The sequence below is a fragment of the Prionailurus viverrinus genome, chromosome A1, assembly GCF_022837055.1.
Source record: "Prionailurus viverrinus isolate Anna chromosome A1, UM_Priviv_1.0, whole genome shotgun sequence".
Taxonomy (NCBI): domain Eukaryota; kingdom Metazoa; phylum Chordata; class Mammalia; order Carnivora; family Felidae; genus Prionailurus; species Prionailurus viverrinus.
Genome location: NC_062561.1, coordinates 123,785,282 through 123,810,015, shown reverse-complemented (window position 1 = coordinate 123,810,015; position 24,734 = coordinate 123,785,282). Strand labels below are relative to the sequence as shown.

The 24,734-nt window shown below is 42.8% G+C and overlaps 1 protein-coding gene and 1 long non-coding RNA gene across 3 annotated transcripts; both read left to right on the top strand.

Moving 5' to 3' along the window:
* Nucleotides 1–1,929: 1,929 nt before the first annotated feature.
* Nucleotides 1,930–17,285, top strand: CA1H5orf46 (chromosome A1 C5orf46 homolog). 2 transcript variants are annotated; one of them, XM_047878613.1, is made up of 5 exons: nucleotides 1,930–2,020; nucleotides 2,393–2,554; nucleotides 8,210–8,345; nucleotides 13,113–13,170; nucleotides 17,205–17,285. In XM_047878613.1, exons 2-4 carry the CDS (start codon nucleotides 2,485–2,487, stop codon nucleotides 13,159–13,161), a joined length of 255 nt encoding a protein of 84 aa, XP_047734569.1. In that variant the 5' UTR covers nucleotides 1,930–2,020; nucleotides 2,393–2,484; the 3' UTR covers nucleotides 13,162–13,170; nucleotides 17,205–17,285. The 2 variants fall into 2 exon arrangements, with proteins under 2 accessions (XP_047734569.1, XP_047734559.1); XM_047878603.1 differs by having other exon boundaries at nucleotides 1,939–2,020; nucleotides 2,396–2,554.
* Nucleotides 17,286–21,931: 4,646 nt separating this feature from the next.
* Nucleotides 21,932–23,718, top strand: LOC125173502 (uncharacterized). Its single transcript, XR_007155056.1, has 3 exons — nucleotides 21,932–22,025; nucleotides 22,698–22,833; nucleotides 23,661–23,718. It is a non-coding gene; the product is annotated as an uncharacterized LOC125173502 (long non-coding RNA).
* Nucleotides 23,719–24,734: the final 1,016 nt, after the last annotated feature.

Sequence of the window (24,734 nt, the reverse complement as noted above, 5' to 3'; positions counted from 1 at the left end):
AGATATTAACTGATAAAACTATCACACAAGGCCAGGCTTCTTTTCTCAAAATTATTCTTTGATTCATTTCTTTTGTTGGGTATCTTCTACTTTAAGGTACTATTCTGGAAACCAGAGCTGTCTCAGTGAACAACATAGACCAGAACCCTTCCATCCTGGATTTTAACATCTCCTGGGAAGAGAGACATTAAATAATCAAACAAAAGAGTGAAATGCTAAGAAGGAGGAATACAGGGGCACCTGGGTGGCTCAGTCAGTTCAGCATCCTACTTTGGCTCAGGTCATGATCTCGAGGTCTGTGGGTTTGAGCCCCGTGTTGGGCTCTGTGCTAGCACCTCGGAGCCTGGAGCCTGCTCTGGATTCTATGTCTCCTTCTCTCTCTGCCCCTCCTCTACTTGCACTCTCTCTCAAAAGTAAATAAACATTAAAAACTTTTTTTAAAAAAGGAGGAATACAGAATGTATAAAAGATTATGATAGAGGGATCTCAGATTAGAGAGTCACAGCTGTCCTCAAAAAAAGGCATTTTAACTGAAATCTGAAGCTAAAAGGAATAAAGCAACAGAAGAGATAAAAAACACGGCAAACTGAGTATCACACCCAGAAGGTATTTAGTCAGGATTACACAATGAGTCACTGACAGTCATAGAATCCAGCTATCCTGACCCTGAAAGTGGTGTTATTTCCTTGACACCAGACCACTGAAAGCTGAGTCTGCATGCCCATTTAGATGGTATCCTTCAAAAGCTCTCTCCCAGGCCTCTCTCCCAGGTTACAATATTCAGTCTTTGCTCGCCTGTACAGTGTTCTTATGGTGAATTAGAGCCCTCTGAGGGCTCAAAGCTTGTGCAAAGCAGTAGGCATTGTTAGCCTTTCCCATGTGAATACAGTCACATATCGGGGCCGATGGCCTGGCTAACAGAGGAAGCTTGAGTGTTATTTTCCCACTAACCCTACAGGACAAGCACAATGCTCAATCTTAAGTAGTGACTCTGAAGGCATAAATCCAACTTTTGAAACCTTTCTACTACGGACTACTATCTCTAGATCAAAACCCTTTGCATAGGAGAAACAGGATCAGAGTCTTTTTAAGAAGATAGGTTGGAGAGACCTGGAAGGGTCCAAGCAGAGCTGCCTGATGGCTTTTAAGAGCAATGTGTTGCCTTGCAGGAAGTACTAACCTGGGAGTCAGAGGGCTATGTCCTAGCCTTGGTTCTGTGACACCAGACAAGCCTCTGGTTTCCACACCTCAATTAATATGATAGGGCCCTCTGATACAGTGTATATGTTTTGGTCAATCTCTAAGTTTAGGAAGTTTATTTAGTTCCTAAACTAAGGCCTCATCCCAATTAACTAAATTTATCAGGATAAATTATCAGGATTAGCAGTTATCAGGATAACCAATGTCATATAGACTTGAACCAAATTTTACCCCATTGAGCGCTTGTATTCCATAGGGATAGTATTTTGCACCCGAAATCCATAGTAGCATCTCAATCCCAATATTCTTTTTCACTGAGTGCAAAAATTTATTTTTCTTTTCTTTTTTTAATGTTTGCTACATGCATTGAGTGACATGTATTCAATTCTGAAGATAGTCTTGACCCTAAGGAACCTACAGCGTATTGGTGGAGACGGTAAACACACACCAATCAGGCACAGAGCAGAGTGTCCACCTCTGCCGGGAAGAACCACAGCAAGCTTCCCAAGGACATGAAGTCAAAGCTGAGACCAATTAGAAAATCCATACTAAGCCCCTTGAAGATTCAGGAGTGAATAAAACACTCTGCCCTTTGATACATGGACCAAAGAAGAAGAGAACTCAAATACTTAGTTCTCAAACAACATGCCAGGGTTCTAGAAGGCAAACAATAGAGCAACTGTCTGGAGTGGGGTGGAATCATCATCATCAGGAAGGTTTCCCAGGGAAGGGGGCATGTAAACCTGAGCCAGAGGAATAAGTAGAAATGCTCTAAGGGAGATGATGGGGAGGATGTCCAGGGAAAACTAAAGAACATGAGGTAAAGACATGAGGGTGTGAATGGGCGTGCCCATGTGCGGACAAGCAATTAGTTCAGAGCATGGGAAAATAAGCAGAGTGCACAGGGAGGGGGTTAGGGGAGGAGGCACACCTCACCAATCTGATTTGTTGCTTCCTCCCTGGCCCTGCATTGTAACTCTGCCTGATAACTATCGAATCATCAATGCTGGCACTGGAAGTCTCTCTAAAAGAGTTACTCCAGTGCTGTTTATAAAATACACAGTAGAAAAATCAACAGGGGTTTTCTTCCCCTATATGAAAAACTTTGGTTTAAAAGACAGGGCAGGGTTCATCAGTAGAGATCCAACAGCAAGCTGCGCAGATATCTTGAGCAACAACCTAAATTCCATAGCAGGTGATGTCACCTATAAATGCCCTATAAATGGAGGAAGTCTTCGGGTGCATCTGAATGATTTATCTGCACAGATACCCAGTGCTACAAGCATGGCTGTCTCAGCACTACGGCTGACGATTGTCCTGGGACTACTGGTCTTAATCCTGACTTGCCAGGCAGGTAAGTGCTTCTGGCCGCAGCTCATACCTTGTGCACTGCCAGCCAGGATTGCAGGGAGGTGGCAGCACTGCTCCAGAACATAAAGGGGAGAGGGGGGAAGGGGACTTTGGGCAATGAAGAAAGAGCACTGGACTAGGAGACAAGAGGCAGATCTTCTAGATTCTATATTGTTTATTTCTGCTCTGATCTTTATTATTTCTCTTCTTCTGCTGGATTTAGGCTGCCTTTGCTGTTCTGCTTCTAGTTCCTTTAGGTGTGCTGTTAGATTTTGTATTTGGGATTTTTCTTGTTTCTTGAGATAGGCCTGGATGGCAATGTATTTTCCTCTCAGGACTGCCTTCGCTGCATCCCAAAGCGTTTGGATTGTTGTATTTTCATTTTCATTTGTTTCCATATATTTTTTAATTTCTTCTCTAATTGCCTGGTTGACCCACTCATTCGTTAGTAGGGTGTTCTTTAACCTCCATGCTTTTGGAGTTTCTCCAGACTTTTTCCTGTGGTTGATTTCAAGCTTCATAGCATTGTGGTCTGAAAGTATGCATGGTATAATTTCAATTCTTGTATACTTATGAAGGGCTGTTTTGTGACCCAGTATATGATCTATCTTGGAGAATGTTCCATGTGCACTCGAGAAGAAAGTATATTCTGTTGCTTTGGGATGCAGAGTTCTAAATATATCTGTCAAGTCCATCTGATCCAATGTATCATTCAGGGCCCTTGTTTCTTTATTGACCGTGTGTCTAGATGATCTATCCATTTCTGTAAGTGGAGTGTTAAAGTCCCCCAAGAGGCAGATCTTCTAACAAAAAGAAAGGATTTTTATTCAAATGTGCTTCAATTACAGCCTCTACCCTCAGTGAATGAATGAAGTTTGGAATGACCTTTTTTCTTATGTAGTCATGTGATACCGCGACACTATCATATTATAAATTTCTTGACAGCCGGGAGGGGAATTTATTTTTTGATGATTCTAACTAATAATGTTTGGAGGGGAAAAAAATGTATACTCTGGAGTAAGACTCCTAGGCCTGGTTCTACCATTAATCAGAAATCTAACTTCAGGCATGTTAGTTAACCTGTCTGGGCCTCACACGTTGAAGGGAATATCAATAGTTAACTTTCTCATAAAGTTATCATGAAAATTAGAGACAAAAACTGTAAAAACATCTGGTCCCTAATAAGCACCCAATAAATATTAACTGCTATTGTTATCACATATTATCTCATTTGATTCTCATAATAATCCTCTTAAGTAAAAATGCCAAGTTTTATCATGCTCCTTTGGCAGGCTGACAGACAAAACTTGCAGAAGGAAAGTCACTTGGGCATAGACACAGGTAGATGTGGCATGCCTGGGTCTGAAATCCCCAGTCCCTCCATTCTGTCCGTTATGATTAAGTGCCTACTTCTTATTTAAAGATTTATTTTTTTAATATTTATTTATTTATTTTGAGAGAGAGCGCAACATCAGGGAAGGGGCAGAGAGAGAGGGAGAGAGAGAATCCCAAACAGGTTCAGCACTGTCAACACAGAGCCTGATGTGGGCTTGATCTCAAACAGTGAGATCATGACCTGAGCCAAGGTCAAGACTCAGATGCTTAACAGGACTGAGCCACCCACATGCCCCATGCTTACTTCTGTTATGCCCGTTCCAAGGATATAGGGGACCACAAGGCAGCTTGCAAAATTCTCATTACTTTTGGCCTGCAAAATATGGTGAGCTCTTGACTGGTCTCAATTCAGAAGGATAGGTCAGAAAACAAGGCCAGTGCAAATATTTAGTAACAGAGCCTTTTGCTTTTCTAAATGTAACTTGGCAGAACTCAACAACACCCTCAGCCACCCACAGTCCACCAGCACAATATACAGACACACACTCTAATGAAATTATCACAGGGGCACCTGGGTGGGTCAGCTGGTTAAGCGTCCAACTTTGGCTCAGGTCACGATCGATCTCATGGTTCATGAGTTCAAGCCCCGCATTGGGCTTCTGTGCTGACAGCTCAGAGCCTGGAGCCAGCTTCAGATTCTGTGTCTCCTTCTCTCTCTGCCCCTTCCCCACTTGTACTCTGTCTCTGTCTCTCTCTCTCTCCTCTGTCAAAAATAAATAAAACATTAACAAAAATTAAGAAAAAAAGATTTATAACAGAATTACCAAAGAGGTGGCCTCAGACACTACCGGGTCCATCAACTCCTTAAGTAATCAACACAGCACAGTGAAAGGTGAGATTTATAGCCTAAGGACCAGTCCCCAGCTGTCTCTCATAAACCCTAAAACTGGTTCAATCAGTTCACTGCTTTGAACCTCAGTTTCTTCATCTGTAAAATGGGACAACAATCAACTTCACCTGGTCAAATGAATATGCCTTTATAATCACTTTGTAAACAATAAATACTATACAAATATCAGCAGCACTGTATTTTTTTCAGAAATTTATAATTACATTGACTGAAAAACTCAACCAAGTAGTTAATGTAAATAAAGGCCAGTCCATATTATATTTGAAAAGAAAAAATATTCTGCTATTAGCTTTAATAGTTTGTTTACAGTATTTCAAATTTGATTTTTATTGTTTCTTTTTGTTTTTCAACATTTTCAAATTTCGTAATATTTTAACCACTTTTTTAAATTTTCATAATCTCCTAAAGCACTACAGGAAAAAGCTAATATTAATCATTTTGTTGCTACTATTATTATTATTAACATTATAGTTCATAATATATGTACCCATTATTATATATTATATATAATTTATTATATATATGCACCCATTATATTATATATAATATATATTCATGATAATACAGCAAGCATTTATTGTGGACTTACCTTGGGCCTGGTACTGTGATAAGTAGTGCATGTATGTGTATATATATATGTGTATACACATATATATATACACATTTCATAGATATTTTACATGTGAAAGATATATAAAATACCTTTCAATCTTGACAATAACACAATGAATAAATTGAGAGACAAAGTATTTAAGAATTGTGTGCAAGGTTCCATGGTGGATTTTTTTTTTGTTGAAGACAAGAATCAAACTCAAGTATATAGGACTCCAAAACATATGGTCCATCATACTCTAAAACCTCCTAATATAGATGTGGTTCAAGGACTGGGGCCTATGATCCAAACTTCACACATATTCCAAACTAGGGCTCTTTGCATATTGACAGGCTAGCATTTGTGTCGTATTAAAATAAAAAGTCAATAAAATTAACTTATTATGCAAGTAACCATATAGCAACATGGGAAAAAGGAACTCACTTTTCATGCAAGGAATTGCTGTTTTGTACCTGGTAAATGTCTTCAGGGGAAACTGCTTGAAGATAGTATTATATCATGTAGATAATGTGCTCTGTGTAGTTAAAACAATTTAGGTTCAAACCCTGGCTCAACCACATTCTAGATGTATGATTTTAGGTGAGTCATTTAACTTCTCTGAGCACCTGTTTTCTCTTCTATAAAACTGTTAATACCTTCACTGAACTAAATAAAGATTAAGGCACATCATGAAAACACAATCCCAGTACCTGCTCAGTTGGCATTATCTTTCCTTCTTCCAGTGATGAGAACAGAGAGCAATTCTGGTCACTGAGGTGGCCCTGCACTTTATGTAAGGATCATGTCTAGTATGTTCATTCATATCTCAACTCTTAGCATATGCTATGTACCCAATAGTAAGCTGAAAAAAAAATACTTAATGAAAACATTAACAGCTGAATGAATAAGTAATTGGTATACTGATTTTGGTTATAGGTCCCAGTCTGGTGCTCCTATCAAATCTTTTCTTGTGGCATAGTAAACAACAAATGTTTGCAAAATCGAAAGCCACATGTTTTGACTAAGAGTTTCTATTTTAGGATACAATACAGATGCAAGCCTTCTAACATAATTTTTGACAGCCTCCACACTAAAAGCTAGTTATGTCTCCTTCATTCAGAGTCGGCAAACAGTGCCTAGATGTTGGAACTCTTTGAATCAAAACTTGTGGTGGGGTTACCATGTGAAATACAGGACACCCAGTCTAATCTGAATTTCAGATAAACAATGAATAATCTTCTAATGTTTACTTATTTTTGAGAGAGAGAGAGAGAGAGAGCGAGCAGGGGAGGGGCAGAGAGAGATAAAGAGACACGGAATGTGAAGCAGGCTTCAGGCTCCAAGCTGTCAGCACAGAACCCAATGAGGGACTCAAACTCACAAACCGCGGAGATCATGACCTGAAGTCGAACGCTTAACCCACTGAGCCACTCAGATGTCCCACAATTTTAGTTTAAATATGACCTAAATATTGCATGGTCATTCTTATACCAAAATTAAAAAAATTGTTGTGTATCTGACATTTAATTGGGTATCCTGTATTTTTATTTACTGAATCTGGCAACACTATGTGTGAGGCTACACTAAACTAAAAGACAAAAATCCCACTTTATCCTGGCACCAGCGTCCAGAGGGGAGTCCACTTGAAGCTACTAACTGCCACTCTTCCGTTACTTTTAATCTCCTGAACCAGTGAGACCACTAAGCAAAGCCAAAACGCCCCAAAGGAACTTGCATGTCACCAACCTCACTCCCTGGACCCTTGGTCCTCATTGCAAAAGGCACTTGATTAAAAGTTAAGGGTAAGAAACCTGAATTTATAGTTCCATCTTCTCTTGCTATTTGCGAGGTCTCTTGCAAGTCACTTAATCCTTTCAGTTTCTTAGTCCAGTGAACTAAGAACTGCGTCCCTTGTAAGACTGGTCAAGGGTAAAATCACACAGCATTTACAAAGTCATTATTAACAGAACTATAAAATGATGTAGAAATGATAGAATTTCTCCTTGTCATCATCCTTATTATTCTACTTTCAATCTTGTGCTTGTGGTTAGATCGTAGCTTTGCTGTCAAAGGCTATTCAGCTCATTTTTGTTGTTGATAACTTGTATTTTATAAGTAATCTCTGTGGTAGAAAAATTAGACAATATAAAGAAACAAAGATATTTCTATCGTTAATAAGGTGGGGGGGGCACTATGCAGTTCTGCACAGAGTGCTTACAAGTCCAGATTTTAGTACTAGTCAGACATGGGATTGAATTGTTTTGGCTGCTAACTCTGTGACTTTGAACCAGCTCGTAAACCTCTCTCAACTTCCACTTCTTGAACTTAAACTTGAGATAAGAGTTTTGCCTACCTCACAGGGCTGCTGTGAGAATAAAATGATGTAACAACATATTAGCTTGTCTGACATAGGTATATGCTCAACAAATGCTACCCGTTATTATGCCATCATTATTCTCATTACCGCTTGCCGGGATTGCATGGAGAAAAGTACATTAAAATGGGCATTCTGTATTTCAATGATGGAACTGGCTGCTTAACTGTGGACAAGTTACTTAACTTCCATGAGCTTCAATTTTCTCAACCAGAAAGGAAATCAACGTCTACCTAAGTATCGACACCTGTTGTTTTTAGGAACAACTGAGATGATGCATGTGATGACTTTGGCCAGGCAGGCATTAAATGTTCAACAAATATAACTGTACGAGGCTGTATAATTAATGAAAGGGGGTAAAAAGCAGTCTAAGGGTTCCCTTCAAAGAAAAGAGGCTTCCCTTTCTTGTTGCAGAAAATCACTTCTGAGATTCTGTTTTGTTTTTCAGATGACAAACCAGATGACAAGCCAGATGACTCAGACAAAAAAACAGAGCCAGATTTTCCAAAATTCCTAAACCTCTTGGGCACAGAGATCATTGAGAATGCAGTAGAGTTCATCCTCCGCTCCATGACGAGGAGCACGTAAGCACTGTGACAAACCTTGCTTTTGTCCAGTTTGCTGTTGGTAATGACCGCATTGCATTAAAATGAATGAGAAACAAAACTGTGGTGCATGACAATGTATTATTTGAGTTGAAAAGTATTGCCCTATCTTGAGATATATTTGCATCTGAATGAATTTCCCTGAACTCTTTTGGAGTGTACGCATTTCCAACAAGTGCTTCTGTAAAATATTTTTAATCTCGAGACCAAGTAGGAAGGAGGAAGTGCACTGGACCAGGGAACAGAAAGCCAGGTTCTGGTCTTGACACATGTGCTACTTGGCTGGATGACCTTGAGCAAGGCCCTCCCTCGCTGAGTGCCTCAGTTTCCTCATCTGTAAAGTTAAAGGAATAAAGGACCCACCCAGGGCAGGCACTGTAATTCTTTGGTGAAGGTGGTGGGTAGTGATGTGTTCATTAGTGATACATGTGGTGAGTCCCGCCTTTATTTTCTAGTTTGAGAAACTCAAAAGGGTTAGAGAGACTAGGTGATCTCTCCTCAGAGACAATCTGGAGAACCTCTCATACGAGTGTTGATCATGAGGGATTGCCATGGTGGCAGCGCATACAGCCCAGAATCTTCCCAATGTTCTCCACCTGCTTCCGAGCCCCTGCACACAACTCCTAACACATCTTACTCCAGTCTACACAGGCTCTGATTTTCACATCTACTTCACCCTGTTCTTATTTGCCCCACAGTAATCTCCCCACTTTCAGCTCTCTGGGATCCAGTTTGTTCTGAATTCCCGGGTGCTTTCAATCTCCACCTCATGGAGTCTCTGCCTCTAATTCTCTCCTTCCTAGATCCCTAAGCAGAGTTTGACAATGTGTGGTCTACACTCTCCTGGAGAATTTATACAAAATGAGTTTTCCTTCATCCCATCTTGTGTCTTCCTAGAACAAAGCTAAGGGTACACTTGAGAACGAGCTTTCTGGTAATTCTGATATCCCATCAATTTTGAAATGCTCTGGACTACAATGCTGGCCCTTGATGGTCCGCATACCCGTTAAATTTTTATTCACATTTTGTGTAATTGTGCATCTTTGCATTTTTCTAAGGAAAATGCTTCTGACTTTTATTAGATTCTCAAAGGGGTCTATGACCAATAACAGATTAAGAATCACTTCTCTTTAGAAATCATCAGGGGCCATGTTGTAATCTGTGATCTGCTTAGACCAATATATTATCATGTGGATGGACAGGATTCTGCATACCATCCTTATGCACAAATTATTGAAACTCACAGATATTTATTTTTGCATTGTTATTTTTCTATTGTGGTTGCTTTTGCAACTGCTGAGTTACAATGACTGTTAATGTAAACAAGAAGAAACTGACAAGCAAGCAGGAGCAACGCCCACTATGTACAAAGTACATATTACACTCCAGCTGAATTCCTATTGTTGTAAATCAAAACAACAGCAAGCAAGGAGTTGAAACAATATTTCTTTTTATTCCTTCCCTGGGGAATTCCCCAGACATGAAAAAATACTGCTTTTATTCTTCTCTGTTAACCCCGGAAGCTCACTGTTGGAAATACTGGAGAACTGCTTGCTGTCAGCTCAGGGTTCAGGAACAGCAACTCCACTTCAACCATCTTCTCTGTTCCTCGTTGTTTTCTATGCAAATGATGTTTTTCCTGTTTCTGGAACTTAAAACCATCTCAGGCTCTCTGACCTTGCTTTCGTTTCTGCCTAAAAGGCTCTTCCCTTCTCTTGTAGCTAGTGCTTCTCCTGCAGCTCATCTAAAAGTCACCTCCTCAGAGGGGCGCCTGGGTGGCTCTGTTGGTTGAGTGTCCGACTCTTGATTTTGGCTCAGGTCGTGATCTCGGGCTCCGTGCTGGCAGCATGGAGACTGCTTGGGATTCTTTCCCTCTCTCTCTGCACCTGCCCTGCTGGCGTTCTCTCTCTTTCTCTCTCTCTCAAAATTTATAAACTTAAGAAGTCACCTCCTCAGAAAACAATTCTATAATCACTCTTATTAACACTATCTTCTTTCATTCCCTAGTTTTCTATTACTTTATCTTGTGCAATTATAACATATATCACCACCTTTATTTTCAATCATGTGGCTATATGAAAATAGGGACCAGATCTAACTAGCTTCTGGCTCTAACACAGTACCTTATAGGTTAAGTGAGGCACTTAGTGAATAATTGTTGAATTGATTAATTAAGGAAAGGTATCTTCAAGATCAGATATAAAACCTATTACTGCAATTTGAGAAATCCTGGGGGATCTTTGTTGAAAGACATAGCAGTCCTTGCTCAGGGGAAAAATCTAGCTGTCCTTTGTCCAAGGGAAGACCATAGATAGGATGGGGATGGGGAGTGGGAGGAGATCATCAAGAAGTATTTCTAAGCACTCAGTATACACAAAGTAGGGGCAGAAATTTGAAGGAAAAAACTCAAATGTAAATCCCTTCTCAAAGATTTGCAGTCCTTATGGTATGATGACCCAGCAAAAGCAGTAATGACTAATATGCTAAATAAGATAAATGTCAGCAAAACATCACAGGCAATTTCTACAGAAAGGAGCTGTGGTTGATACCAGGACACTTAGGGGTATGTTTATAGCAAAGATGAGATGCAATCTGGGTCTTAAAAGACTCAGTGAGATTTGAGTAGAAAGACAGAATGACAGGAATGAGGTACTTGATAAAAATGAGAATTGTCTTTATTTACTCCATATCTTGATGCCTAAGTAGTGTGTCAGGCACGTAAAAATACTAGATATGTGCTTTCAGGACAGTGAATACAATAGCTCACCTTCTCCACTCTGGATTACTTTAGAGCCATGTGAACTGGATTCTGGTCATCATTGTTCTGAAAAATATACATATTCTTAATTCTTCTGACCCCCCCACCAAAGGTTCCAATTGTTGTGAATTTCCCCTCACCTGCTGGGTTTCCATGACATGGCATTTTCCTGTTTCTCTTCCTACCTCTAGCCACTCTTTCTCATTCTTTTTATAGGGCTTTTCTTTATGTATCTTCCCCTTAAATATTTGTCTTCAAAGCTCCAAATGTAACCTGCATGGGTTTTCACATGGGTAGTATTGGAATCCAATGACTTCCAAAATCAGATGTCTATTGCCTTCTTTTTTCTGAGCTACAGACTGAAATGATTAATTGCTTGCTACAACTGCTCCCCAAACCCATCACCCCACAAACTTGCTCCTCTTCACATGTTCCTTATCTCCTCACATGTCACATCCCCACCCACCTGGAATCCAGAAACCTCAGGGTCCTTGTGGATCTTTCTTGCTTGTCACCACCTTCATCACATTGCTGAATATTCTACTTCTAAATTTTTCTCTTGTATCATTCCTTTTCTTCAACTCCACTGACTAGTTGGCCTGGTGGAGTCCTTCATCACCTCTTTACTGAGTTCTTTTTATTAGATTTATGGTGAGTTCCACCGTTTCTGTCTGTCCTCACTCCAAACCATCCTCTACTTATTACCAGAGTTATACAGTAAAAACACAAATTAGGTTCCATCACCGTAATTCTTGAAACCTTTTTTCTTGAATTTCCACAGCATACAAAATCAGAACAAATGCATTCAATTGGTGTTAAATGTTCTTCCCTGAAGCCAATCAATTGCATATCTCACTCCTGAAGTCAAACACCCGATGCCCCTAATGACAAATGATTTGTTTCAGAACCGGTCATGTATGTATAAACCCCTAACATGTTTGCACATGGCTCTTCCGTCTGCCAACAAGGTCTGGTCCCCAACTCCAACTCCATTCTGTTTACCTAGAAAGTCTAATCATTTTCTAAAGTCCAATTCAAAGATAAGCTCTATGAAGACATCACAGACCCCTACGATTACAACATGCAGGTATTCATACTTTGGGTTTCATTATGCTTTGTAGGAACTTTCACATCGATTTTCTTTCCCTCTAGTTGTTTTAAATTACTTGTATCTGATTGTGTCTATTTTTTCCACTAGACTGTAAACTCCTCACAGGCCACATTTTAATCATCTTTATCTTTTCAGTACAATGGTTCTTTTAAAAATTTTTTTTTCAACGTTTATTTTATTTTTGGGACAGAGAGAGACAGAGCATGAACGGGGGAGGGGCAGAGAGAGAGGGAGACACAGAAGTGGAAACAGGCTCCAGGCTCTGAGCCATCAGCCCAGAGCCTGACGCGGGGCTCGAACTCACGGACCGTGAGATCGTGACCTGGCTGAAGTCGGACGCTTAACCAACTGCGCCACCCAGGCGCCCCTAATGGTTCTAATACTAACTTCAGATCCTGGAGATCCCAGTTTTAGACTTTGCTTTGCCATTTATCAGCCATGTGTCTGGGACAGATTGTTTAATCTCTTTGAGCTTTAGAAGTTTTTTCATATACCATATGAGATAAAAATTAATTTATCCATTTATTTAATATTTAATTCCAACATTTATTCATTTATACTATATGCCAGGCACTGTTCTAGTTACTAGGGATATATTACTAAACAAATACACCAAAATATCTGTCTTATACAATTTATATGTGAATAGACACCCATGAATAGATTTGTTGGCAAATTGAAAGAGATAATCGTGCATAAATAGCTTGCAAACTACAAATGTTATGGAAGTCTTAAATCTTATTTTATTTATGACATTGGAAAATCTGCAGAAAAAAAATAGTGGCTCAAACATTATAAGACATCCTAGTGATCATTCTAATATTCTTGCTTAATCTCAATCATAATCCACTTTTTTCTCTTTCTTTTATTTTTTAAGAGGATTTATGGAATTTGATGATAAACAAGGAGAACATTCAGCAAAGTGACTTCCCCAGGTGATTCTTAACTTACAATTTACAACTAAAATAATAGAATATTTAACAAAGAAAAAGGATCTGTCTTATTTTATTCAATTGATTTGGGCACCCCCATGCCTACTTATAAGCAGAAAAAGCAGGGTTTTTTTGGTTTGTTTTCACTTTCGTTTCTTTTTTCAATTTTTTAAAAATGTTTATTTATTTATTTTGAGAGAGAGATCACAGAGAGCAAGAGCATATGCAGGGAAGGGGCAGAGAGAGAGGGAGAGAGGGAATCCTAAGCTGACAGCACAGAGCCCGATGTGGGGCTCCATCCCATGAATCGTGAGATCATGACCTGAGCCGAAATCAAGAGTTGGACGCTTAACCAACATCATTATTGGTTGGACTGTCCCCTCCATTCAGACAATCTTAATCACAAACACGTACATTATTATCAGGATACTGAGGTTTCTCATTGAATCCCAAGAGCTCCCAAAGGACTAGAGCTACGTGTGTTGGACTTCTAGACCTGTACTGTCCATTAGGTGGACAGGCGCCCCTGCAATAGTTTCTTAAAATTAATTTTAAATAGAAGTATTTTTTATCACCATAAAGTCACTGACCTAATAAGATTATCTTAAGAGAGGAGGCCCAACTATGGGAAGAAACAAGAAAGCACTGGGAGTTAGGAGACCTGGTCCTGCTACAATGCTATCAGTAACTTGCCTTGCACACATAGCACCTATGACATGAGGGGAGTGTGTGCACTAAAATAGAAGGGCCCATGTAATCGTGCAATTAGTTACTCATGAGAAGAGTGAGCTCTGCTGAACCTCATTCCAGGAGAAAAGACTAACAAGCTCTCTAGTCCCATATAGTTGTATTTAGAGTAGTCCCCCCTTATCTGTGAGGGATACATTCCAAGATGCCAGGGGACACCTGACACCGTAGATAGTACGAATCCCATATATATGTTTTCTCCTCTACATGCTTACTTATAATAAAGTTTAATTTACATATTAGGCGCAGTAAGAGATTAACAACAGTAACTAATAATAAAATAGAAGAATTATAATATGCCGCAAGAAAAGTTATGTAAATGTGGTTTCTCTCTCTCTCTCAGAAAATCTTATTGTACTGTACTCCCCCTTCCTCATCTTTTGATGATGTGAGATGATGAAATGGCTACAAGATGAGATGAAGTGAGGTGAATGACACAGGCACTGTGATACAGTGTTAGGTTTCTATTGATGATGTGACATTATATCAGAAAGAGGATCTGCTTCCAGACCTCTGTTGACTGTGGGTAACTGGAACCACAGAAAGCAAAACCACAAATAAGGGGGAACTACAAGCAGTATAGTCTGAGCGCTCAGAAACACCTGCTCTCTCCTTATTCTATTCTTTCCTGAAAAGACAGAAATATCAAAACAGAAATGATATATCTGGGAAGGTAACTATTATATCAGCAGCTAGCATGAACTGAGTACTTACTCTGTATTAGGCATTAAGCAGAGTGTCATGTATGTAGTACCTAATTTAATTCAAACACCACTATGACATGGTATTCTTCCTCTTCTTTAATTTTGTAAGAATGTGACCAAGTCACTAACATGGCCATGTTAGTAAGGGAAGAGGGAAAGATGTGAACATAGGCACCCTCATTCTGGGGTGTGCCTTCTGTTACTAAGCAGTTGTGCTAGTGGAGAGCAGAGACCATTGTAGGAGGAGGCACTTGAAAATACTATGTGATCTTACACAGGCCTTCAAGTTTCCCATAGAAATAAAACACTACACCTTTGGTTAACTGAGTTACCTTACATGCATCTCCAGGAAGCCTTTCTCAACTTCTATTGGCCTTTCTCAACTTCTATTTCGTATCTTGTCTAGGAATCCTCCTTTTCCCTACTGTCTTCATTTCCTAACCTAGGTCTTAGTAATGTAAGCTCGGCAACCTACTATCAGATTACTCAGGGACTTAGCCCACTCTTTTCCATGAGCTTCTAAGGACAGAAGTCAGTCCTGGGCATTAGAATCAAAACAAGCCCAACCCAGACACATCTGATTCTCATGCCAAAGCCAGCTAAGTTTCTAAAAACATTCACTTATGTTTGCATGTTTCTGTTTCCATCATCTCAGGGAATAGCCTACCTCTTGTTGCAGGTGTCCTGACCCCTTAGCTGATTTCATTCAGGCTGCTGGGATATACCTCTACCCATTGGTACCCACACCCTTAATCTTTAGAGTGCTACCCTAGCAGTTCAGTGTATAAGCCAGTCCAAGAGACAAGGCAATATGAAGGGTTAGAAAGAGCAGAAGACACAGAGAAAAAATAAGTTCAAATTCTAACTTGGCTACTTACTGGTTGTCTATTGGCCTCCTTGAGTTTCACTTTACTCCTTATGAAAATGTTAAAAATCTTGGGAACTTAATTGTTCCAGATCTTAATGCCAGATTTTTTTTTAACTGTGCATAAAAAAACCTTTGAGTAGATTCATGAAGCAATTATAGATGCTCTAATGGGCTGGGAGGAATGGCTCAATTAGGGATATTAAAAAATTGGGCTAGAAAGAAGGAAGCCTCTAAGGCAAAGATTACATTTTGAATGGTTTGGTCAGGAGTGTCTCTTTAAACAATAGTGACTGTGAATTTAATAAGTAGCTTTAAAAGTTGCACATGTATGATAATTGCCACATCTAATCAAAATCAAGTCACCACTTTAGAATTAAGTGACTCACAGCAATGCCCCAGTATACAAAATGTGGCCAAAGTTCTACATATTCCCTAAATTAAGATAGATAAATAGATACATAGATATCCCATCTTCTTTCTACAACATATGCCCCTTTCTTACATATTTTATTCTTTTAGTGCTTATTTCATCGGTACCTACTATTCTGCCAGTACTATCAAGATAAATAATGATATCCAGCCATTGAGAAGTCGATAGTCTGGGCTATCAGTTGGGACAGTGTACCCCAGGACTGTGGAGGGAAACGATACAGTTATGTATAAAAGTGCCTTGGACATGCCTTGGAGGAAGGACATAAGGAGAAACACCTGTAAAAAGGAGTGGGCATTAAAAGATCTTTACCAAGAAGGTGAACCTCTGCTCACATTCTCAGATGATGAACAAAGTGGGGCAAGGTCTCAAAAGCAAATCATCCAATAGACTGGATACTTAACTAATCTGAGACCCTCCCAACCTCTGCTCAATCACATTGGTAAAACTTCTTTATCTTAATAGACTTAAAATCATATTTCCTGTTGTCCAGCATCACTTGAAATGAATCATAAGGATTCAAGTCCCCTAGTGTCTTAAGTCACTAGACACCTTAAGGTATAAATTACCTTTCTTATTAAAAAAAAAAATCTGATGAACCTCACTAGGCTATTATCAAAAGAAATAAAAATTAGGAAAGTACTTTCTGAATCTTAATTTCTAATTACATGTTTTCAATTAAGAAAAAATATACTATGGACCCAGTAGATCACATGTTTAGACTTCCTGAGTCAGAACTTCCAAGGGAGGGACCTGGGAATAAATACACTGGGCGTGTGTGGGGGCAGGGGGAGGGGGGCACTAAATACATTTAATGCTCATGCAGCTGATGAGCAAAACCGCAGCTGGGCATGACTTTACTTAATATCCACTCCATGACGTCTTATGGGAAAAGCTTCCTGCAAAATTTAGAGGAAAAAAAAATTGTCCTCCCTAAAAACTGCTTCTAAGATTTTTGTCGCATGGTCTATTTCTTTCATTTTCTTTTCATGTCTATCCAGAAACTCAAAGTGAATCTGATGACTCATTTCATCTCTGAGTTTAACCTGTGAGCATTCTCCCTTCATCCTTGTTGCTCATCCTTACCACATATATCTTGTATTTTCATTTTTGTTGTTGTTGCTTATTTCCTCAAATATGTATTATAGTTGATTTCATTATAAATCATCTCCCATTTTAAAGTGTGGAGGCATGCAAATGTTAAAGATTAGAAACTCTGTATTTTTCTTAAATCTTAAACCCTCTATAGCTGGTAATTGTTTCCCTCTATCTGGCTTGTATTTCTAAGGACACACCCAACATGGCTCCAGAATAACCCAAGGGGAGCAAATCCTGCTTTTCCAGTTCTGCTTCACGAGTCCGAGGCCCCAAAGCAGCTCCAAGCAAGTTCTCAGGATTCAGGACCTGGCTCAACCAAATACAGCTTATTCTGAACATCCTGATTTTGCCTTCTTGCCTCTAGAAGTCAGAGGACATGTGTCCTCTTAGGGGTCACATACCCTATTTAAATGAGATTTTTGTTGTTGGTGGTAGTAACTTTCCTGAGCATCCTTAAAGTTTAATGATGCAAAAAATATAAAATATATAAAAGTGATTATTGGCCAGAATAATCAAAGAATGGTTCAAAATAAGAAAGTCAAAGCTCAGATAAAGTAACAAGTCCAAAGTCACACAATCAGTAAATGACAAAAAAGGAATTTGAAACGGACTCCAAAGAACAAACTCTAACTCCTAAAAACATATGAAGTTTCAGAGTTAAAAGCTTCATCTATCCTTTTGCAAAGTCTTTCAAATACATCTGAGCCTATTCTCCTGGGCTAGGTAAACTAAAAGCCAACATTTTTTTTTAACTAACTAGATTATTACTGTTCCAGATAGTCTTTATAATTCTCAAAGAATAGCATAGAGTATCAGGGATGGAAGAGTCCTCAAATAGTCTAGTGCAGCTCTTATATTTGCTCACCACCTCATCACACAGAGGCAGGTCCCCAGTAGCCATTGCTGTCACTCTTGCCCACTAGGTCATAGAGAATCGAATGCCTGTAAAACTTGACCCAGTGGAGCCAGAAAGATTCTCCCAGAATTATTGATGTGGACAGTTAAGACCAGACTGAAATCATGGAGCTGATGATAATTACAGATCTAGAATATAGGATCTCTGTACTACTGCTAATGAGTTCTCACAAGCTGTCCTGAGACTGGTCCTTCCAAAGCACTGCGGCTCTGAAAGTGACTCCAGTGTTTCAATAAATCTTTTGTTTGTCTTGTTTCCTATTTTAATAGCCAGAATATGTTTGCATGCAGCACAAAGAGACTTTAATAATATAGGTAACTAAACAAAGAGTGAACACCTACAAAATACTGAAAATACACGTTCAAAATACTGAAAATACACTCTCGGCAATAAATTCAGACAAGCCACCTTCTGCATTTTCCAGAGACTGTGCCAATTTCTTCTTTTTTTCCAGCTTTACTGATATATTACTGACATATAACATAGTGTAAGTGTAAGGTACAAACGTGATGATTTGATATACATATATATTGCTAAATTATTATAAGCATAAGCTTAGTTAATGAAAGGGCGGGCCTATGCCGGCCGACTCCATCTTGTACTGTGTCCTTTACCTTGACCACACCTCCTCCCCTTGAGGAACCCCCCCCCCCTCACCTGCCTAACAGGACTCGGACCCTTCCCCAGCCAATTGGCTGAGGCCATAGCCATTACCTCACCAACTGCCCCTAGGCCCCAATAAAACCTTTGTCCTTTTGAAACTCGCTCTCTCCCTGGTATCTCACCGCTGCGTCGGTGCAGGTAGGGGATTGAGCTCGAGCTAGCTCGAATAAAGGCTCTTTTGCTTTTGCATCGGACTCAGCTCCCTAGTGGTCTTTGGGGATCATGAATTCTGGGCATAACATTTGGGGGCTCGTCCGGGATCCCCAAGACCCCCGAGGGACCCCCAACCCGGAGAGCCTGACTGGCCATGATTAGTGTCTGTCTGTTTGTTCTGTCTTTTCTGTGTGAGCTCATTTCTGGAATTCTGGTAGTGCCCGATGTGGTCTAAGTGGATGCACTGGAGGACCATGGGCCGGGAGTTTCGGAAGACATTCCGATCCTCCCTTCTGGAGGGACATGGAATCCCCTCAAAGGTCTGAGACGAGGCGGGTCGCTCCCGCAGGTCGGCGTGAGGCCGTCGTCTTTGGAGGGACGTGAAATCCCCTCATCGGTTTTGGAGGGACTTGGAATCCCCTCAAAGGTCTAAGCTAGCTTTCAGTTTTGCTTCCATGGAGTTGGAAGACTTTCTAGGGGCCCTCTGTTTGTCTGTTTCTGTGTTTCTCTGTTTTGTTCTGTGGACTTACTGGACGGACGTTATGGGACAGACTCAGACTACCCCTCTACCCACCCTCTTGGCTTAAGCCCTTCCTAGCCCCGCTCCCTCCGGAGCCAAACCCATTCTTGCTTTGCAGGGGACAAAGAAGAAGAAAAGTCTTACCCAGCCTTCAGCACCCCTCTACCCTGTCCTGCAGGGGAGTACTGAAGAAGAATTAATTTTTCCTCCCCCATGTAACCCCTCTAGGATGCTGGAAGAACACCATCCTCCCCCTCCGGGGGAGGCAGACGCTGTTCCGAGAGTGGGAGGCGGAAACGCTCCACTGGGAAGCCCGCCCTTTACCAGACAAAGGGCTCAGAGGGAGCAATCTGCCTCCGCTGCCGACTCCACTATTCTGCCCCTGCGAGCCGCCGGACCCCCAGATGCGGAGGGGAATCAGCCCCATCACTATTGGCCTTTCGCCACTAGTGACCTCTACAATTGGAAAGCTCAGAATCCTAAGTTTTCCGAGAAACCGGCAGGGCTTATTGATTTATTAGACTCTGTTCTTTTTACCCATCAGCCCACGTGGGACGATTGCCAGCAGCTTTTGCAGGTCCTGTTCACGACTGAAGAAAGAGAAAGAAGCCTCAATGCGGCCCAAAAACTAGTTCCGCGCGCAGACGGGAATCCCACCACCAACCAGGCTCAGATAGATTCCTCCTTCCCCTTAACTCGGCCCCAGTGGTATTTCAACACGGCAGAAGGTAAGGAGAGGCTCCAGGTCTACCGCCAGACTCTAATGGGGGTTCTCCGAATGGCTGCTAGAAAGCCAACCAATTTGGCCAAGGTAGGAAATGTATAACAGGGAAAAGATGAATCTCCGGCTGCCTTTTTAGAACGGATCATGGAGGCATTCCGTACCTATACCCCCATGGATCCAGAAGCTCCAGAAAGCAAGGCAGCTGTTATCATGGCCTTTGTAAACCAATCGGCCGTAGACATTAGGAGAAAATTACAGAAAATAGATAGACTAAGAGAAAAAAGTCTGCAGGACTTACTGGTGGTAGCCGAAAAGGTATATAATAACCGGGAGCCTCCTGAGGACAAGCAGGCTCGCGCCATGGCGGCTGCCAGCAGTAAGCAGACTCGAGACCTGGCCAGAATACTACTAGCTACCACTGCTGACTTCCCCGAGGAACGAGACCGCCATCTCCGGCAGCTGGCAGACGATGCAAGAAAAGGTAAAAGAACCACCAAGGGGGGGAAGCAGAGGCTGCAGAAGGATCAGTGCGCATACTGCAAGGAGATGGGGCATTGGGCCCGAGATTGTCCAAAAAGGGCCGGTAGGAAGGGAAGCAAGACTGATCGAATAAAAGTCCTAGAGCTAGATGAACTAAGTGATTAGGGGAGTCGGGGTTCGGACCCTCTCCCCGAACCCAGGGTAACTCTTAAAGTGGAGGGGACCCCTGTTGACTTCCTCGTCGACAACGGAGCACAACATTCGGTCCTCTGCACCCTACAAGGAAAACTAGCCAGGAAGAAGTCCTGGGTACAAGGGGCAACTGGTATCAGCCAGTATTCATGGACTACCCGAAGAACGGTAGATGTGGGGCCGGGCCGGGTATCCCACTCCTTTATGGTAATACCAGAATGCCCTTACCCGCTGTTAGGACGGGACTTACTGACCAAGATTGGAGCTCAGATAACTTTCAGACAAGGGGGGGCCTCAGGTCACCAATGGCAAGGGCCACCCCATCCAGGTCCTGACCATGAAACTGGAGGATGAATACCTCCTCCACCAGGAGGCGCTCCGAAGAGAGGATTATATAGACAGATGGCTACAAGAATTCCCCTCGGTTTGGGCAGAGACGGGGGGGATGGGACTAGCCGCTCACAGGACCCCAGTCCTGGTAGAGCTCAAGCCAGGAGAGAGTCCAGTAAGGATCAAACAATACCCCATGTCTCAGGAGGCCCAGAAGGGGATCCAGCCACACATCCGGAGACTACGAAGCCTAGGGGTACTAGTTCCTTGCCAGTCTGCCTGGAACACCCCCCTACTGCCGGTCAAAAAGCCTCACACAGGGGCTCCTGGGTGGCGCAGTTGGTTAAGCGTCTGACTTCAGCCAGGTCACGATCTCGCGGTCCATGAGTTCGAGCCCCGCGTCAGGCTCTGGGCTGATGGCTCAGAGCCTGGAGCCTGTTTCCGATTCTGTGTCTCCCTCTCTCTCTGCCCCTCCCCCGTTCATGCTCTGTCTCTCTCTGTCCCAAAAATAAATAAACGTTGAAAAAAAAAATTAAAAAAAAAAAAGCCTCACACAAATGACTACCGACCGGTACAAGACCTCCAGGAAGTAAATAAGAGGGTCGCGGACATACACCCAACTGTTCCCAACCCATATACTCTCTTGAGCTCCTTGGCGCCCTCCAGGGTCTGGTATACTGTACTAGATTTAAAGGACACCTTCTTCAGTCTGCCGCTGGCACCCCAGAGCCAACCCTTGTTCGCCTTTGAGTGGCATGATCCGGAGGAGGGCTACAGTGGGCAACTCACCTGGACACGACTACCTCAGGGATTCAAAAATTCACCCACCATCTTCGACGAGGCACTACACGAGGACCTGGGTGAGTACTGAAGGGAGCACCCTGGCCTCACCCTTCTACAATACGTAGATGACATCCTGATTGCTGCCAACAGGGCCAAAGACTGTGAGCGAGGAACCCAGGAGCTGCTGGCTACCCTGGGGGCCTTAGGGTACCGGGCATCCGCGAAGAAGGCTTAGATATGCAGGGAGAGGGTAAGTTACCTGGGATATATCCTGGAGGGTGGACAGCGGTGGTTATCAGATGCCAGAAAAGAAACTGTCCTAAAGATCCCTACTCCCACCTCCCGAAGAGAAGTGAGGGAATTCCTAGGATCAGCTGGCTACTGCCGCCTCTGGGTTCCAGGTTTTGCTGAGATCACCAGGCCCCTATATGAAGCTACCAAAGAGGGGAAAACATTTAAATGGGCTGAAAAAGAAGAAACTGCCTTTAATCAGTTAAAAAAGGCCCTCCTAAGTGCCCAGCCCTGGGCCTGCCAGACATTACGAAGCCCTTCCACCTCTTTGTAGACGAACATAAGGGAATAGCAAAAGGGGTTCTAACTCAAACCTTAGGCCCCTGGAACCGCCGAGTGGCTTACCTGTCTAAGAAACTAGACCCAGTGGCTGCCGGCTGGCCGCCATGCCAAGGAATTATTGCGGCGACAGCACTCCTAGTCAAGGATGCAGACAAACTGACCCTAGGACAGGAGATCTGGATCACGACCCCACACGCCATGGAAGGGGTCCTGAAACAGCCTCCAGATAGATGGATGAGCAATACACGTATGACTCATTACCAGAGCCTCCTACTCCACTTTCCATGAGTGCGGTTCCACCCCAGTGCAGCCCTCAATCCTGCAACCCTGCTGCCCGACCCTGACCTAGGTGCTCCACTACATGACTGTGCGGGAATCCTGGAACAAGTACATGGATTCCGGATGGACCTGACCAACCGGCCCCTCCCCGATGCCGAGGCTACTTGGTTCACTGATGGCAGCAGCTTTGTGCGAGACGGACACAGGTATGCGGGTACAGCGGTGGTCACCGAAACGGACACCGTATGGGCGGAGGCTCTACCCTCTGGAACGTCAGCCCAGCAAGCAGAGCTCATAGCCCTCACCAAGGCGCTGATGTTGGGAGCTGGAAAATGGCTTAACATCTACACAGACAGCCATTATGCTTTTGCCACAGCTCATATTCATGGGGCAATTTATCAGGAGAGGGGGTTACTGATGGCAGAAGGACGGACTATAAAAAATAAGCAGGAGATACTTAACCTGCTTACGGCCTTATGGCTTCCTGCCAAGCTAGCCATTATCCACTGCCAAGGGCACCAAAAAGCTGATAACCCAGTAGCTAGAGGTAATCGAAAGGTTGACCAGGCAGCCAAGGCAGTAGCCCTTACTCCAGTCCCCACCATGGCCATAGAACTACCGGACCCACGAGGCCCAGTTTTACCAGACCAGCCCAAATACTCCCAGGAGGAGTTACAGCAGATCAAGAAACTCCCCATGGCCCAGGAGATAAAGGGATGGTGGTATACACCTAACAAGGAGCTCGTGCTGCCAGACCGGCTCGGAGTCTCAATATTAGAGCACATGCATCGGTCTACTCACATGGGAGCCCGAAAATTAAAAGACTTAATCCGACATGCCGGAATCAAGATTCACCAACAGGACACCAAAATAGAGCAAGCTGTATCTGTCTGCAAGACCTGCCAACTCACCAACACGAGAGCCACATCAAATAAAAAAGGAACCAGGCTCAGAGGCACCAGACCGGGAGCCCAATGGGAAGTCGACTTCACTGAAGTTAAACCAGGAAAGTATGGTTATAAATATCTTTTAGTATTTACAGACACCTTCTCTGGCTGGGTGGAGGCATACCCAACCAAGCATGAAACGGCTCAGACGGTGGCTAAGAAGCTACTAGAAGACATCTTACCCAGGTATGGTTTTCCTGCCATGGTAGGATCAGACAATGGACCAGCTTTTATCTCGCAGGTAACACAGGCAGTAGCCAAGGCGGTGGGGGCAAACTGGAAATTACATTGTGCTTATAGGCCCCGGAGCTCAGGACAGGTAGAATGAATAGAACCCTAAAAGAGACCCTTACCAAATTAACCATGGAGACTGGCAGGGACTGGGTGACTCTCCTACCGTACGCCCTTTACCGGGTTAGAAACACTCCTTACACTCTGGGTTTTACTCCCTACGAGATCATGTTTGGCAGGCCACCCCTTGTTATTCCCAGCCTTCGAGCTGAACTTATTGCTGAGTTTAAAGATCAAGAACTTTTTCTTTCCTTGAGAGGGCTCCAGAGGGCGCACGAGGACATTTGGCCGCACCTCCGTGCCATCTACGAGGCTGGCCAGACCCCGACACCTCATCAGTACAGGCCGGGGACTGGGTCTACGTCAAGAGGCACCACCGAGAGACTCTTGAGCCGCGCTGGAAGGGACCCTACATCGTGGTGTTGACAACCCCCACCACTCTCAAAGTAGACGGCATCGCGACCTGGGTACATCACACCAAGGTTCGGCCAGCGGACCCCTCCTCGATCCGGAAGGACTTCGTCACGTGATGGGCCATCAGTTGGGACCAACACAACCCGCTCAAGCTCAAGCTACAGCACATTCGACCCACCTAATATTGGTAACTCTGTTAACTCTGCTTGTCATTGCTCATGCTGCCGGGAGTCCCCACGCCCCCCAAAACATCACCTGGCAGATCATAGACACCAGCTCGGGGACAATACTTAATCAGACCTCCAAGAGCCACCCCAGGGACACTTGCTTCCCAGAACTTTGCGTAAACCTCCAAACTCTGTTCCCCTTGTCACCATAAATGCAGCCGGACCCATGATTGGGTCCCTAAGCTACATGACAAGGGGGGAATGAAAGGGCGGGCCTACGCCGGCCGG

Bases quoted from the DNA above. Each gene is read 5' to 3' on its own strand.
- CA1H5orf46 (XM_047878613.1), top strand. From the start codon at position 2,485: ATGGCTGTCTCAGCACTACGGCTGACGATTGTCCTGGGACTACTGGTC. The intron at 2,555-8,209 runs GTAAGTGCTTCT...TTTGTTTTTCAG, and splicing joins AATCCTGACTTGCCAGGCAG to ATGACAAACCAGATGACAAG. The intron at 8,346-13,112 runs GTAAGCACTGTG...TTATTTTTTAAG, and splicing joins CGCTCCATGACGAGGAGCAC to AGGATTTATGGAATTTGATG.